At 47.1% G+C, this 18,419-nt stretch overlaps 1 protein-coding gene across 9 annotated transcripts in view; it reads right to left on the bottom strand.

The window, feature by feature from the left end:
* SLC39A11 (solute carrier family 39 member 11) overlaps nt 1-18,419 on the bottom strand; it is a 378,940-nt gene that overhangs the window by 345,162 nt on the left and 15,359 nt on the right. For 8 of the 9 annotated variants that reach the window (XM_058561457.1, XM_058561455.1, XM_058561454.1 and 5 more), the window contains exons 3-4: nt 6,858-6,976; nt 2,373-2,411 (exon numbers count right to left, since the gene is read on the bottom strand). In XM_058561457.1, the coding sequence (XP_058417440.1) occupies nt 2,373-2,411; nt 6,858-6,976 (158 nt within the window). Of the gene's footprint in view, nt 1-2,372; nt 2,412-6,857; nt 6,977-10,431; nt 10,511-18,419 lie in introns of those variants that run through there. The other variant, XM_058561456.1, reaches the window with a different exon arrangement.

Consider the following 18,419-nt stretch of genomic DNA (forward strand, 5'->3'; position numbering starts at 1 on the left):
AAAAGATATAACTTCTGGCATATAAATATTGACATGTTTAAATAAAACTGTTTCATCAGTTGTTTCAATGTACCTAGTGGGATCTAAACAGCATAGAGGTTTGATTCCCATCATTATTCACTTAAAAATACACATAAACTAAACTGTGCATTATGTGTTATGCACTTTTTTGTTCCTGGGTTATATTCTAGACACACGCACAAGGCAAGCTCTTCTTAAAAAGTCAGAAAATTCACATCATTTCTTTTTCTCCTTGACTTGTATTTCAGTCCTATTTCCCTACAGATTTCTATCCTAGAGCAACTCATGTTTTATACTAGCAAGTCTATTATTGATTTCCTTATCATACCTCTCTGCAATATATTTATATCTATATACATTTCAATGTAATTTTTTTAAATCTCCTGGGAGCCTAGGGCTCGAACTGCTTAACAATTTCCTGGATTGAGTTACCATTACAACTATTAGCACCAGAGAATAGATTCATAACAACAAAAATATAGTACACTATTTTATAATAATTGAACATGAAAACGTAAAATATTCTTGGAAATGCATATTTTCATGAGTGAGGTTTTTTTCTTGTTTTTTCAATTCATTCATATATCCATGGACAAATATTAAGTAGCCATTGCTAGAATAAGACAGGGTTACACATCAATTTTATTTCTATTTTTGCTTTTTTTTTATCTTTTCAACATAAGCAAAGAGAAAGTGTGTTCAAGAAGATGGAAAAAAAATAGATATTTTGTTACAAGGTTGTCATTTTGTTCTTTGAACTCTTTCCAAGTTACAGATCCCAAATCCCGGAGTGGTCCATCGTGGAAAATTACTTTTAAGGATCTCTCTGCTAACAATTTGATTAGATCCACATTCAAAGGACGGGACAGCATCCTAACTACTAAAGGACTCGTGCCCAGTGGTGAGTGATTAGAGTCCTTCACTTTCTCCACACCAGCACCAACATTCCAAGGTCCCTCTGTTTACGCGTGGAGATTGTGCTCCCCAGAGACAAGGTAACAAGGCAAGAGAATGTCTGTCTTCTGTAAAGTGGGAGAGGGCAACCGTGCCAGGGACGGCGGCAAGGAGAACCTGCTGTCAGGGCATCTCAGGCAGAGCAGTTTCGGGAAAGAGAACAAAACCGGAAGCTGAAGACCAGGAAACTGATTTTGTTAACACTCTCCATGTCCCCATGTAACACTTGGAAAGTCTTTCCGTGCTCTCAAAAGTACGCGGACTCCAGTCTGACGGCTGCTGATTTAGATGACCTCTGGGAGGTCCCACCCCCAGGGCAGTTTTTGCAGATCGCAGGACTACCAAAACAGGCAAAAGGAACCAAATCCTGATCAGCCAAAAGGGAAAACCACACATCATGTGCCTTCTAATGTGACTGACGCAACCAGAATACATAACACCACAACATATTCATTCCTGCCTGGAGAATGGAGTCTGGATTAATCAAAAACCTCTAGGTCGAACTCCCAGCTTATAGGAGATGCAGGGGACTGAGGGACACGTCATACAGCACCACAACGAGGCAGTGAGCCGAATTCACAATGTGGGTCATTCTACAGACAAATGATGCAGTTTCTCTAACAAATTACTAGCATGGGGGAAAAAAATGGGACTGTCAAAGAATAAAAGAGACTTAAAAGGTATAACAAACAAATTCAATATGAAAATCTTGTTTGGATCCTGATTCTAACAAAACAATTTTAGAAGACCCCTCCGAAAAAAATGGAGGAAATCTGAATGTGGACTGGGTGTTGCATGCATTACAATAAGGAATTACTATTAATTTTGCTAGGTGTGATAATGCCACGGTGATTATGTGTTAAAAAAAAAAAGTCATTCAGTTAGAGACGTGTATTGCATTTACAGGTGAAATTACATGATGTCTGGGATTTGCTTTCACAAAATATTCCAACCTCCCAAGAAGGTTGGCGGAAGACAGATGAGAGATTAGCGTTATTGACATAATGATTGAAGGTGGGTGCAGGTACCTGGGGTATACCATAGGATTCTCCCCACTTTTTTACATGTTCAAAATGTCTACAATAAAAGGTCTCTTAAGGGGAAGAGGAAGAGAGAAAGAGAATATTTAATTTGTGCCAACAAATCCCTGTGCTAGGTCCTTCCTAAATATTATCTTATTTTACAAGTCCTGAGGCAGCTGCCCACCCAGCCTCTTTCACTGGGCATTCCATACACTGGAAATAAACAGGGTCGGTGATAAGAGGGGGCCAGTTGCACTCGGAGATTACAGAGATGTATCTAGGGCGCATGGGGAAAGACTGGAAATACCCCCTTGGCAGAGAAATGTCAGAATCAACACGTCTCCGTTTACATGCCTCCTACCACGTGCTACTTACCCCTGCAGCAAAGCCAAGACTTCCATCTAAGATCCGCCTCTGAAAATGAAAACAAGATGTTTCAGTCTCTAAGGGATGTTTCCTGGGACAAGAGGAAACCATAACAACTAAGGAAACCACGTGAATAAAGACTGGCCCACGCTGGAGTCTGTGAACCTGTCTGGAAAGTTGGACCCGAGCCTTTACAAAATGGGCCAAGAACCAAAGGAAAAATATTTTTTAAAACCTTCCATCCTTCCCACAGCCAATCAAGTACTCTCTCAGTGTGGCATTTGGCTTGCACTGGCCTGTGTGTGGCCTCTTACTCGGCTCTCTCTGCAAATGATGATTATAAACCTTTAGTAGGTAGCTGACCTAAAAGATGGAAATTGACAAGTGTTGGCGAGGAGCGTGTGGACCAACCAAAACCTGCCCACGCTGCAGGTGGGGGTGCAAACTGGCACAGCCACTTCAGAAAACTAAGTGGCAGCATCCACTAGAAGTAAACATCTGCAGACTCCATGACCCAGCTGTGCCACTCCTGAGTCATCACCTAACGGAAATGCACGTTGGGACTCACCAAACTCATGCACAGAAATGCTCTCAGAAGCAGTGTTTGTGAGTGCCCAAAACTAGAACCTCTCCTAATGCCCACCAACAATATAATGGATATGCATACATCAATTAGGATGTATTCATACAACAGAATACCACATGGCAATGAGAACCCACACATGAGATACACACATATATAGAAAGGAATCTCACAATCAGCTAAGGGCATTCAGTAAACTGGAAAATAAATAGGGTGAAATCAACCAGACACAGAAGAGCACGTACTATATGATTACTCCATTTATATAACGCACAAAAACAGGGCAAGCCAATCTCTGCTGTTAGAGACCAGGAGAGGGATGGCCCTTGGAATGGGGGTCGGGGGTGTGGGTGATAGGAAGGGAGCCTGAAAGGACTGCTGAGGGGCTGGTCCTGTTCTAGTTCTTGATCTGGGTACTAGTTTCATAGGCATTTGTGAAAAATTATCAAGATGTACACTTATGAAATGTGCACTGTGCATTTTATATTTCACTAAAAAAATTTTTTAAAGAGGTGGCCTAAGTTAGGGATACAATCTATAGCCACATGTACATGTTACAGGCATGTTGAGGTGTTGATCACCCTGATCCTTGAGACTCCCAACAAAGTCTGGGTAGCTAGAGCCACCGGGTCAGTCATCTCCAGCCACCTCTGAGTGGCTGTGAGGTAGATGGAAGGTTTTGACCCCAGTGAGCCATAAAAATGACATTCTTCTCTAGGCATGCCACCACATAAGCAAAGTTGGTCTAACCAAATAATTTAACCAAATCAGACAAATATAATAAAAGAGTCAAGTAAAATCATTCTGTCAGCATTCAACTGGATACTGATAGAAGAAAAATTACACTTTTTTTAAGGTCAATAAATCTGTTATTCCACTTTTACACATTTATCTCAAAGAACTATCAGATACGTGCTCAAAGATTTATGTTCATCATAAGACTATTTCTAAAAACAGCAACAAAAAAGGACATAACCTAATTGTCCGACGGTTAGGGAATGACTAAATAAACTGCAGTACACCCTTATGATGGGATATTATATAGCCATCTAGGTAATGAAAGGAATCAAAATAATCAAAGTCATCAAAAAATCATTTAGGGATACAGGAGGATGCTTATGATATCAAGCGAGAAAAGCTACTTATAAAAAAATTCCACAATTTGATCCCTATTATGTAAAGAGAATAGATAGTACATACTTATGTATACTCAAATACAACTGAACAAATTTGAACAAATATGTTCAGTTTTCCTTTCCAAGAAGTAGGATCAGGAACTTCTTTATTATTTCTTTAAGCTTTTCCATATTTTATAAGTTTCCCACAATTAAAATGTGAATTTTTAAATCAGGAAAACGAATTTTGAGTGAAGCTGAGCCAATGTCGATAACAGCAGAGAACAGATGGCTGAGCGTCTACTTTTTGATCCTCCCCCATTTCAGTCAGGGGGACAGAGTGCACACCTGTGGGCTCACTTCTATGGTGGCCTTGGTCTCCCCAGGCGTGCCCTTTCCCACTTCTCACACACACCTCCTGTGCAGAAAGAGTTAATTAACACAGCCCACCCAAGCCTGCTGTCTTTAGAAGGTCCTGATGGCAAGGTTGGCCCTTGGCTGGCTTCTGGGAACTTGGCATTGAACTGCTGCCTCCATTCCCTAACTGATGAGGGTGGGTCACTGTGCCTAGACTGTTTCACAAACAAGGTGACTGATGCGGACCCCTGCTTTCCTTCTGGGAGTCTGGAATTTTGGTAGTAGCACAGCACAGAATGCCCACACGGCCAGCCCCCAACAGAAGCCTTGGAGGCTGAGTCTTTTTAACAGGCGTTCCTGGGCAGACACATCACACACATGTTAACTGCATTTTTCGTTGCTGGGGAAAGGAGCATTCTCATGTGCCCCCTCACAGGAGGGAGGAAGCATCAAAAGCCTGTGCATAGACTTCTCCAGACTCCGCCTGTGTCTTTCCCCTGCTGATCCTACTGTATGTCCCTTCTCTGTAATAAAGCTTAGCCATGAGTACAACCACATGCTGAGTCCCGTGAGTCCTTCTGGTGAATCATCGAATGTGGGGGTGGTCTTGGGGCTCCCCTCTATGCCTCCACACAGAGAAAGGTCTAAGCAATTCCTTCTACTGAGCTGGGTGGTTACCCAAATACGAGACAAGTTAGGGGCTCTGCAGTTCCAAAGGAGAGGGGGCCACCTCTGTAACGACTTCTCCCCTGAAGAGCCCCCCTAGCATGGGCGGGGGCCACACGGGGCTGTGGAGTTCCACTCACCGCTGTGCTCATTTAACTCAGCCCTCAACAGCCAGCTCGGCCAGGTAGACCCCAGCTACTGCGACTCAGATCATTCCTTGTCAACACAAAAGAAACTGGTGAAGATGAAACATGGGCTGCTCTCCCTAGACGGGTGCAAGGATGGGAGCCCTGGAAACGTGGCATGGCCGTCGTGAAAGAGGAGGAGGGTAAGGTAACCTAGCGCCCTCTCCTCCAGCTCCTGGGTGTGTCGCATTCGAAAACTGGGTTTCGAAACTTTTCACTCCCTGTCGACAGTGACCTGGGAGACAGCAACCTGGGATTCGGGTTGTGTGGCTTGAGTTCCAAGTCTCCGATAGGCTCCTAACCTCCAGGGAAGGAGAGGAGGCGGGAGTGCAGTGCAGTGGCCGGATCTTATCGCCAGCATCAATACCTGCTTTTCTGGTCTCAAACAAGAGTGCCTGGCTTGCCAACTTCCTAGACGCCTTTTACTTTCCAGATCTGCCTCACAGCATGTTTAAATAGATCTTAAATCACTTACTCGCTTACCACGCCTACACTTTCTAGGGCGCCTGCTGAACAAAGTAGGGACTTTGCATTCATCAAGATATTGATGGATTCCTCTAGGCCTTTGGACTGAGGGAGTCAAGGGTTGGAGAAAAGAATTTTAGGCATATGAGGTAGGTGGGGGTTGTGGAGTGGCGTGGGGTATGTGGAATGCCTGTGGGGGAGGGGTGTAGAGGGTGGGGGAAAGGTATGAGGGATGAGTGGGGGGTGTGGGTGTGGAATGTGGGGGTGTGGGTGTGGAATGTGGGGGTTGTGAGATATGTGTGGGGTATGTGAGGGTGTATGGGATGTAGGGGGTGGAGGTGTGGGAGTGAGGAGGGTGCAGGGGTATGTGTGGAGGGGTGGGGATATGGGGGTAGGGAGGGTTGTGGATGTGGATGTGGAGGGGTGGGGGTATGGCGGAATGTGTAGAGTGTGTAGGAAAAGTGTGAGGTATGGGGGGAAGGAGAGATGTGGGGGTGTGGGGGCATATGGGTACATGGGGTATGTGGGGGATAAGGGTGAGTGACGGTGCTGGGGGGATACGTGGAGGATGTGTAGGGGTGGGGTGCACAGGTGTGGGGGTCTATAGGGGTATGGCAAGGCGGGTCTGCTTGGATTCATTGAGCAGGGGGTGGGGGAGGAATGAAGAGCCCTGGAGATGGAACTGATACCCTTCCCTTCCCCCAAGGTCTTTCAATCATCCCAGCTAACTCAAGGCCACGGACAGGACAGTTACATCCAAAACTTATTGTTCTTCTTTACTCATGCATATTACCACCCACACTAGGCCTGAAAGAAAGGAGAGGAGAAGATAGAAATCAGGCAGAGGGCTAAAGGAGCCTGAGTAACTGGGCTTCTCACTTCCTACTCCCTCCAAATCAGAAGGGGAGAAGCAAGCAATGCATGACCGTGACCGTGTCTACAGCTGCACACACCTGCTGTCCGGGCCTGGGAGAGGGGAGAAAATAAGAGGACAAACATCATCCATAACCTGGAGGTGTGGCCAGGGGCATTAAAGAGTCTGCACCTGCTATGTGGAGTGGACGGGTTTCAGAGCTTGCTAAGAGTCCCCACGAACTTCCAGAACAGAAGCAAGACAACTCACCTGTCCACTAGAGAATATGAACACGAGAGCCGCCCCAGCTGCCGTCATCCCCCAGGTGAAGAAGGTTCCCAGCAAGGCCTGGAACACAGGGCTGTGGCCTTGGAGCATGCTGGATACAGCTGTGTGCAGAGGAGCAAGAGAGGGTCAACCGCTGGCAGTCCCTTTCGATGACACGCACATGTTCTAAGGTGTTCTAACACCCTCCACTTAGCTGGCCTGTGTCTGGGTTGGTGGTATGCACCTTCCTGCCATGCCATCCCTCATGACCTCAAGCACACAGGTCGGGCTTCTTCATCCTGGTCCCCCTAGGAATGGGAAATCATCCAACACTGAAAGGAGAGACGTGAGGACACCTAGGGAGATGCCAGAGGAGAAGACTCCACACAAGAAGTTACAACATTGGGAAATAGTTCCCAAGAGAAGGAGCTCAAAGAATGTGGATTATTTAGCCTGGAGGACGGGAGCATGGAAGGGTCTGACCGCAGCCTTCTCACACATCCTGCCTGTTCCACCGGCCGTTGCCTGTCATGGGTTCTGTCTCCTCCGAATACAGGTGACTAGCTCGGATTCCCTCTTGAAGCTCTTCCGCCGCAGTCCTGATGGAACTTTCAATAGCTCCCCATGGAGCCTCCCGTGGCCTGCCCAGGATATCCTCCATCACTGACCGTCAGTTAGCCCAGTGACTCTTCAGGCTTATGTCTCCATTACCATTACACCCTGCATGGGCACCATACTCCAGCTTAACCGTGTTATTTACGGAACCTTCCACCACCCCCAGGTGCTCCTGCTCCAAGTCTCTCTTCATATGGTGCCCTCCCAGAACGCCTTCCTCCCCAATCTCCAGCCATTAGACCCAGAGCACCCTCTGTTACCCACCTAATGCCAACTTCCATTCCAGGCTTCCCTGATCCCTCTCCACTCCTGTCCCAGTGCACACCTTTGGCACTTTCTTTGTGTGGGCTTGCCTCCTTCATCTTTTATATCATTAGTTGCTTAAGAACAGGGATGATGCTTCTTCACATTTAGCACCCCTATAAAATAGGGCTTTCTGGCACCCAAAAAATACTTGTTGAATTGAAAAGGGCCAGCTTACCTTGATAAGACACTCAGCAAGGACAAGGAAACGGAGCCATAAGTGGCATTTCCCCCAGTCAGCCGAGCACACTGCTATTGAAGCTGAAGTCATACCACTGCCCACAAAGGAAAGAAAGGGAAGTACCATTCCCTCCTGTTTTCACTCAAGGAACCTCCTCTAGACTTTCAACATGTTTTAAATTCTAGCTCTGAAATTACAGGGAATCAGACTCTCACTGTGGAAAGTTACAAGGCAGAGAAACCCATTTGGTGAAAAGCCCTGTGTTCTGGTACACAAACATCAGGGCTCAGGGGCGTCATCTCAAAAGGCTCATTCAGCTCCCCACTGGTCTTCCGGTACCCACAGGGCTGGACACAACCCCACTGGGCACAGCCCTGCCAGGCGCCTGCCAGCACTCTGCGAGGAGCCAGCAACCCTGGGCTCGCAGATCAAGAGCTAAGACGCTGCCTCTCGCTACTGACCCTGGAAGGAAACTCTGGCAGAGGGTGGATGGGGCCCTGATGCCAAGGAGCTCAGTAGCATAGCTAGGATTCAAACCTAGGAAGGCTGTGAGTCCAAGCGAACCCAGATGAGCCCAGCTGAGTCCAAGTGAACCCAGATGAGCCCAGGGGAGCCCAGGCTTGGGCCCAGTGCCTGGAAACCTCTGAGAAACAGATCTACGGATTCAGACTGTGTCCCCATAGTCTAAATGGAACTCACGATAGTGACTGCACCAAATAAAGGAAAAAAATCATTTTTTAAAAAACCCATCCTTTTACATATGTCATCTTGTTATGGCACCCTAAAAAGAGTGGTACGTGTTTGTTTTTAAACCAAGACATCTGGATCATTACACCAATCTATTTCTAGCTGCATGTGGATAAAATTTCAAACAGCATTTACAAAGAAAGGCACATAGCTATCATCCTCTTAGTACTCATCATCCAAGAGGGGTCCCAACAAAAAAAAAAACACCTTTTTTTCCAGTATTGAATGCGTCTTTCAACAGCTACAGAAAAGAGGAAGTATTTGCATTTGCCAACAGACCAAAGTCAACGTGGGTTTTAGCCACGAGCAAACAAGGGAGCTCATGGGTCTTCCCGGGGCCGGGGGGCGGGGGGGGCCTGTGGAAGGGGAAAACTCTCTTCTGAGCCTGTCTCCATTTACACCTGAGCAACCTGAGATATAAGAAAAAGGGACACACAGGGAAGACCAAGGCCACCCTTCCATCCCAACAGTGGCAGCATTTATCATTGGCAATGCAAGCCCAACGCTCCTTGGAGAAGCTTCTTCCATTTGCTGTTTTAAATCCTCACAACCAGAAGGGTGGTCAGAGAACCAGCAGCACTGGTCCCCTTGGGAGCTAGTTAGAAATGCAGACTCCCAGGCCCCATCTCAGACTTGCTGAATCAGAAGCTGCATTTTATCGAGTTCCATGGAGGATTCTCATGCACTATAAAGTACAAAGCACTAATCTAAAACTGGAACAACTTCTACAAGATCGAGAGCTTTAGAAAGTGAGTTCTCCTGCCCTACAAAGGATTGGCAAGGCCAATGCAGAGTCCCAAGAGAACAAAAAGTTTTCTCCAATAGGTAGACCAGTAGCACTTTGGGAACAGAAAGCACCAGCCACAGCAGCTACAAACTAGCTTCTGCAATGGGGCTCGGACTTCCTCGTGAGCTGAATACATAAACCTTGATTAGTTTGCAGGAGGCAGAATTATTCTCTGCCTACTCCAATTTGAAAGATGCCAACACCACCCTGCATGTGTACACATTCCACCACAGCAGCACATGAGGCAATCCCAGGTAATATAGGATTTCTTTCTTTTCTCTCCTTTTTAAACCTGTTGCCGTGCTTCCAAGAGTCAGCTTCAAGATGTTGGTGAAGGTGCAGAGGTGGAGACAGCACTTAATGAAACTGCACATACATGCCCTGACTCCACGAGGGGAATCCAGCAACATTCGAGTTTGGGCTGATATGACTGTGGAAAAGTTCTCTAAGACCTCACTACTCAAACTGTGGTCCGCGCAACAGCTGACCTGGGGATTGATTAGAAATGCATAATCTCAGGCCTGCTGCACCTTAACCAGAATCCCAGGCAAATTCAAGAGGTCCTGCTGACCCCTAGAGCCAGTGGGAGGGGACTCTGAGCGGCTGGAATTGGCCACCTCTGCTCCCAGGGCTCCTGGGTCCCCCACACGCCCACCGTGAAGCGCTGAATGAAGAGGAACTTGGAGAACCAGTGTCTAAGGCAGGCAGGTCAACGCCCTCCAGCTTGCCCCGGAGCGGGGCAGAGGGGGCTCCGGGTACCCTTCTCCCTCCTCTGCCACCTGCCAAAGGCGCCCTGCTGCTCCTCCAACCCCCTCCTGTCCTCAGGGGCACCCCCTTCCAAACTCCACGCTGCCCTTCCAAGTCCCACGCGCTTGTTCTGACGGCCCCAGACCCCGGGCCTCCAGCCCAACCGCAGGCGCCGAAGGAGAGAAAAGCCGACTCACTAGAGTGCCCTCTCAAGCCCCCACTCCACTTCCATCAGCCCCCGCCGCCGCTCGCTAGGCTCGGCCGGCTCCACTCCCGAAGTCACTTCCTGCTTCCCTCCCCGCACACGTGTCCCTCCAGCCACCAGGCCCCGCCCCGCCCTGCTGCGATTGGCAGAGCCTGCCTGAAGAATAAATTCTCCGGTTCTCAGCCCTCTGCAGGCTCGGGAACAAATCCGGGCGGGTGCAACAGAGCCCTGAGGCCCCGCAGAGAACATCCTGCACGTATAAGCCTCCGCAGTCTTATGTGAAGCCACACGCTTCGAGGTTCTGGTTCTGTAAATCGGGGTGGAGCCTGAGATTTTCTGTTCTGAACTAGGAGTTGCTGATGCTCTGGTCCTGGCACGGCTCTTTGAGAACCACTGCGCCAGGTCAAAGGCTTTGCTCTCCAGGCCTTCTATAAAAAGACCAGAGGGTATGACTGCTAGATTTAGCCAAAAATAAAAACAGGATGCCTGGTTAAATTTGAATTTCAGATAAATAACAAGTAATTTTTTAGTATAAGTATGTCTTGTATAATATTTGGGACACACAATGCTAAAAACATATTTGTTATTTATCTGAAATTTGACTGTAACTGGGTGTCCTGTATTTTACCTGATGACCCTACCAGAAAGTAAGCAGGGCAGAAAAAATGCCCCTACCCAGAGGCCACAGACCAGAGGATCCAATAGGACAGGCCTCTTTTTTGTGTGTGTGAGGAAGATTAGCCCTGAGCTAACGTCTTGTGCCAATCCTCCTCTTTCTGCTGAGGAAGACTGGCCCTGGGCTAACATCCGTGCCCATCTTCCTCCACTTTCTATGGGACGCTGCCACAGCATGGCCTGCCAAGCGGGGCATCGGTGTGCGCTGGGGATCCAAACCTGTGAACCCAGGGCTGCTGAAGCAGAGCACGTGCATTAACCACTACGCCACAGGGCCGGCCCGGGAACAGGGCTCTTTTGTCCAGCGGAAGTCCCTCATTCACACTGACAATCACACCATATCCACTCACTGTGTCAGGAAGAGAACCTGGTGATGTAGCGTGGTTTCTGCCCTCAGGAGATTCCCAGACTGGGGAGAGAGCCAGACTAGCTGTCTTAGTCTGCTTGGGCCGCCATAAGAAAATACTACAGACCGGGGTCTTAAACAACGGATATTTATTTTCTTACAGTTCCGGAGGCTGGAAGTCCAAGATCAGGGTATAGATTCGGTTCTTGGTGAGAGCTCTCCAACTGGCTTGCAGATGACTGCCTTCTCACTGCGTCCTCACATGGCCTTTCCTGGTGCATGCACGTGGAGAGAGACAGAGAGAGGTCTCTCTCTCTCTCTTCCTCTTCTGATAAGATCACTACTCCCATGGGATGAGAACCCCACCCTTATGGCTTCATTTAACCTGAATGACCTCCTAAAAGCTGCATCTCCAAACACAGTCACATTGCGAGTGAGGGTTTTAATACGTGAATTTCAGAGGGGCACAATTTCGTCCATAGCACCAGCCATTTCAAGTCTGTGTGATATTCCATGTAAGTGGCAGGCACATGGAGAAAACAGACTGGCCCATCAATTCAACCTCCAAAATGTTGCTCCTCACACACACACACACACAGTCACACAGACACACTGCAATAGTTAGCGATGAAGTAGCACAATGTCTTAGATTCGCTTCAAAATACCATGAGAGGGGCAAGTGGATGAAGTAGAGATTAGACAAGATTGGCCATGAGTTCATAACTGTTGAAGCTGGTGACTGGGCACATAAGGGTTCATTAAATTTTTCTGCCTACTTTTGTACATGTTTAAATTTTTCATAATGAAAAGTTATCAGAAGTTTTATAAACAACAACAAAAAAAAGCCCCATCCTGGGGGCCAGCCCCGTGGCGCAAGCGGTTAAGTGTGCGCCCGGGGTTCGCCTGTTCAGCGTCCCGTATAAAGTGGAGGAAGATGGGCATGGATGGTAGCCCAGGGCCAGTCTTCCTCAGCAAAAAAAGGGGAGGATTGGCAGATGTTAGCACAGGGCTGATCTTCCTCAAAAAAAAAAAAAAGCCCCATCCTTTCTCTCCCTTCTCACTGCTGTTATAAAGATTCAGCTTCTAGACCTCTCACCCAGGTCAAAGCAATCACCCTCCACCACTCCATCCTGGTCTAACCTGTTCTGTGTACCACCGCCAAGATTAACCTGCCTAAGACACAGCATGTCACTTCCATGCTCAAAAACCTTCAATGGCTCCCCAGTGCCTTCAGCGTAAAGTCCAAACTCCTCAGCCTAGAATTCAAGGTTTCCCATGATATGGTTCTGACTAAATCTTCTCAAGTTTGTCTCCCAGTGTTCTCCTCCTTGTGCCCCCTGGCCAAACCAGGCTGGACTACTCAATGTCCCCTTGCACAGGCTTCCCTCCCCCTCCCCCACCCTATACCTCCCTTTATACCATTTCTACTGAACTGCCCTTTGCCTCCCAGTTCCCCAAATCCAAATCCCACCATCCCTCAAGGCCTAGGTTTAATGCAATCTCCCTCAGCACCCCTGCTCTGACCTCATCTCCCACATATCCCACCTGTGACGAGAAATGGGGTCCCCATCCTCTGAGGTCCCACAGAACTTCATCTGGATTCTAAGGCCAGCTTATACTGCAGGACCTGACTTCACTCTTGTATTCAACACAGAGACCCAAGGTTTGAATCCAGGTCCTCACTGACCCCCTGCCCCTAGCTGGGATAGTGCCATATATTACAGTATGTACTCAAAAGACGCTTCTAGGCAATGCCTGGGTAAACCCAATGTGGGGAAGGGGGGGAGGGGGTGGCAAGTGACATTTGGTGAGTCCCCAACCTCGAGCCAGACGCTTTCCCTTTACATCATCATCTTATTTAAAACCCGCAACAGCCTTGAAGGGTAGGTATTGTTATCCCCATGCTGTGGTCTGAATGTCTGTGTCCTCCCAAAATTCTTATGTCGAAATCCTAACCTCCGCAGGTGATGGCATTAGGAGGTGGGGCCTGTGGGTGATTAGGTCGTGTGGGTGGAACTCATGAGTGGGTTGGTGCCCTTATACCAGAGGCTCCAGAGAGCTCCCTCACCCCTTCCACCATGTGAGGACACAAGGAGAAGTCTGTGACCCAGAAGAGGGCTCTCACCTGACCAGGCAGCCACCCTGAGCTCAGACTTCCAGCCTCCAGAACTGTGAGCAATTAATTCCTGTTGTGTATAAGCCACCCAGCCTGTGGTATGTTGTTATAGCAGCATGAATGAACTGAGACACCCCATTTTACAGATCAGGAAACCAAGGCTCAGGAGTGCTCTGTAGTGACCCCAGGTTGACAGGGCGGTATGGGAAACCAAGCCCAGCTAACTCCAGAGATGGTGTTCTTCTTGCCTCAGACATTCAGGGCTCACAGGACTGAACTTGACACCCCGATCAGCAGAACCTCTCACTTCCCCTAAACCACACCAGCACCCTTAAGCGGAGTGGCCAACCCCTAAGAGACAAGTCCTACCATTTCCCATCTTTCCCAATAAACCCCGCGCGCACACACACACACACACACACACCCCAACCCAAACATACAAACTGCCTCACCCCCTTAGGGTAAGAAGTGCCCAGTGTTGACCAGAAGAAAACATTGTTTCCTTAAAGCTAAGTACACTGGCTTCTACCTCCAGCCCAGCCCCCAGCACATGCCTATTCTCTCTCACGAGCAAACGTGCCCTGCAGCCTCCATAAATTGGGGGAGGGGAGGAGGGATGAAGTGTGCAGAAACAGACCAGAGCAGGGGCTAATTAAAGGGCCGACTGGAGGGAGTCAAGATGGCGGCGTAGGCAGACTCTGAACTCACCTCCTCCCGCGGACACAGCCAATTTACAACTACTGGTGGAAAAATTACCCCTGAGACAGAACTGAAAACTGGATGAGAGGAACTCCTGCAACAACGGACAATCCTAACTGGGGTAGAAGAGGCAGAGACTCCCTTCCGGAGAGGAAAAACGCCGCCTTCACAAGCTGCCAGCTTCACGGCCACCAGGAGCAGCTCACAGGTAGGCAGCCTCCCTGGAGGTGCGGGGCCCTGAGCCGGGGAGCGCCCCCGCTGTGGGCATTTTGTGGACTCAGCACAATCGACACTAGCGGCATAATATCTGACTTTGCCTGCTGCTAAAGCATTGGGGAGCACCCCCAGAAAACCCGCTTCACAAAGAAACTAAAACTGGCTCTTAAAGGGCCCGCACACAAACTCACCCGTTCCAGAAAGCATCCTAAAATCACCAGAAAGAAAGGTGCACAGTGCTTTGGTGACAAGAGACTCACCTAATAGGCCCTGAGTGCATCTCGGTGAGGGGTGAGACCTCTCCAGGGACTGGGACATTGGCGGCGGCCATTGTCGTGGCCTGGTGTGAGCGTGCTGACACAGACGCCATTGGAGTTCTCCCTGAGGCCTGCTAGCCCAAGGTCTGCCCCACCCACTAGAGCACCGATTTAATCCAGCTCAGACAGGGCAGGCAGCCCACCCTAGAGACTGGCCCCACCCAACAACAAGCCCTCAGGCAACTTGTGGGCCTGCATAGATTGGTGACTGGATTCTCTGCAGCCTGGCGACTGAGCCGACTTGAGCGGGCAGGGTGTGCACGAGGAGTGGGTGGAGAGTGTGGGGCGGTGGCTGAGTGTGTGGGGCTCCCGCCGTGGTGAGGCTGGGTCCGCTTGGGGAGGTCGGGGCGCTCACACGGGGCAGGACTGTGTTGACTGTGTGTATGGACCTGTGGGCAACAGGGCTTGTCAGCTGCAGAAGACTTGTGCTTCTCAAAGACCCACATAGGAGGTTTCCCCACCTTCCAAAGCCTGAAAAAATTGGGTGCTCCTGTGCCTGAGGCCAGCCCCACCCAGCTGCAATCCTCAGAGAGCTGACAAGAGACCTAATAGGCTAGAGGCTTACAGCAATTGTAAGGCCCTGAGCCTAACAACCTGCCACGCTGGGGGCCTACTCAGTTAAAAGAAATACTGCAACACAAATGTGGTATTAGAACTTACAGCCAACTGTGCTGGGGCTCCCCACACCTGATAAAGAGACTGAAGGGCCCACAACAACTACAAGCAGCTGAGCATAACAACAGCTGGCCAGGAGCATAACTCAGCCCCCCTGGGCGCCTATAGGGAGAGCTAACAGGCCACAATAGAAGGACACACGTAGCCCACATAGGGGCCACCCCTGGAACATTGAGAACTGAGGGAAGCACACTGGAAGCCTCCTAAGGCATCACTTACATAAGGTCACCTATCCAAGAGCAGGAGACGTAGCTGACCTACCTAATACGTAGACACAAACACAGGGAAAGAGGCAAAATGAGGAGGCAAAAGAATACATTCCAAGTAAGGGAACAGGACAAAACCCCAGAAAAGGAACTAAGTGAAACAGAAATGAGCAACCTACCCGACAGAGAGTTCAAACTAAGAGTGTTAAGGATGCTCACTGATCTGGGGAGAAGAATAGATGAACTCAGTGAGAATGTCAACAAAGAAATGGAAGATATAAAAAAGAACCAATCAGAAATGACGAATACAATACTGGAAATGAAAAATTCATTAGAGGGACTCAAAAGCAGAGTAGAGGATACAGAAGAACGGATCTGTGAGCTGGAAGAAAGACTAGAAGAAATTACCCAAGGTGAACAGGTAAAAGAGAAAAGAATTTAAAAAAGTGAGGACAGTCTAAGGGACCTCTGGGACAACATCAAGCACACTAACATCCGTGTTATAGGTGTCCCGGAAGGAGAAGAGCGAGACAAGGGGGCAGAGAATCTATTTCAAGAAATAATAGATGAAAACTTCCCTAACCTAAGGAAGGAAACAGACATCCAGGTACAGGAAGCACAGAGAGCCCCAAACAAGATAAACCCAAAGAGGCCCACACCAAGACACATCATAATCAAAATGTCCAGAATTAAAGATAAAGAGAGAATCCTAAAAGCCGCAAGAGAATGTCAAGTTACATACAAAGGAAACCCCATAAGGCTATCAGCTGACTTCTCAGCAGAAACCTTACAGGCTAGAAGAGAATGGCACGATATATTTAAAGTGCTAAAAGGAAAAAACTTACAGCCAAGAATACTCTACCCAGCAAGGTTATCATTCAAAATGGAAGGAGAGATCAAAATTTTCCCAGATAAGCAAAAATTAAAGGAGTTTGTCACCAAGAAACCAGTGCTACAAGAAATGTTAAAGGGACTGATTTAAAGGGAAAAGAGAAGACCACAAATAGGAAAAATTATCTATTTCCATGATTAGAACGTAATGGATACAAATGCACAAAAAAGAGGTTAGCTATGATATCAAAAACATAAAAGGAGGGAGGAGGGGAGTTAAAGAGTACAGCTTTCAGACAGAGGTCAAACTAAAGTGACCATCAATTCTGTATAGAAGAAGTAAGGAACAGAGAAGGACTACTAAAACACTGAGAAAAAAAAAAAAGTTAAAAAATGGCAGTAAGTACATACTTATCAATAGCTACTTTAAATGTCAATGGACTAAATGCTCCAATTAAAAGGCATAGGGTGGCTGACTGGATAAAAAAAACAAGACCCATATATATGCTGCATACAAGAGACACACTTCAGACCTAAAGACACTCACAAACTGAAAGTGAAGGGATGGAAAAAGATACTCCACACAAATGGCAATGAAAAGAAAGCTGGGGTAGCAGTACTCATATCAGACAAAATAGACTTTAAAACAAAAACTGTAAAAAGAGACAAGGGCATTACATAATGATCAAGGGAACAATCCAACAAGAGGATATAACACTTGTAAATATCTATGCACCCAATGTAGGTGCACCTAAATATATAAAGCAATTATTAACAGACATAAAAACGGAAATAGACAGTAACACAATAATAGTAGGGGACTTTAACACTCCACTTACACCAACGGATAGATCATCCAAACAGAAGATCAGTAAGGAAACATTGGCCTTAAACGACACACTAGAACAGATGGACCTAGTAGATATATACAGAGCATCCCATCCAAAAACCGAAGAATACACGTTCTTTTCAAATGCACATGGAACATTCTCCAGGATTGATCACATATTAGGCCACAAAACAAGTCTCCATAAATTTAAGAAGATTGAAATAATACCAAGCATCTTTTCTGACCACAACGGTATGAAACTAGAAATCAACTATAGGAAGAAAATCAGAAAAGCCACAAATACATGGAGATTAAACAAAATGCTACTGAACAACGACTGGGTTAACAAAGAAATCAAAGAAGAAATCAAAAAATACCTGGAGACAAATGAAAATGAAAATACGACATGCCAGAATTTATGGGATACAGCAAAAGCGGTTCTAAGAGGGAAGTTTATAGCGATACAGGCCTATCTCAACAAACAAGAAAAATCTCAAATAATCTAACAATGCACCTAAAGGAACTGGAAAAAGAAGAACAAACAAAGCCCAAAATGAGTAGAAGAAGGGAAATAATAAAAATCAGAGCAGAAATAAATGAAATGGAGACCAAAAAAACAATAGAAAAAATTAATAAAACCAAGAGCTGGTTCTTTGAAAAGATCAACAAAATAGACAAACCTTTAGCTAGACTCACCAAGAAAAAAAGAGAGAAGGCACAAATAAGTAAAATCAGAAATGAAAGAGGAGAGGTTACAACAGACACCTCAGAAATACAAAAGATTATAAGAGAATACTATAGAAAGCTATATGCCAACCAATTTGACAATCTGGAAGAAATGGATAAATTCTTAGAATCATACAACCTTCCAAAACTGGATCAAGAAGAAGTAGAGAATTTGAACAGACCAATCACCAGTAAGGAGATCGAAACAGTAATCACAAACCTCCCCAAAAATAAAAGTCCAGGACCAGACGGCTTCCCTGGTGAATTCTACCAAACATTCAAAGAAGACTTAATACCTATCCTTCTCAAACTCTTCCAAAAAATTGAGGAGGGAGGGAAGCTCC

This window comes from Diceros bicornis, chromosome 18, assembly GCF_020826845.1.
Source record: "Diceros bicornis minor isolate mBicDic1 chromosome 18, mDicBic1.mat.cur, whole genome shotgun sequence".
Taxonomy (NCBI): domain Eukaryota; kingdom Metazoa; phylum Chordata; class Mammalia; order Perissodactyla; family Rhinocerotidae; genus Diceros; species Diceros bicornis.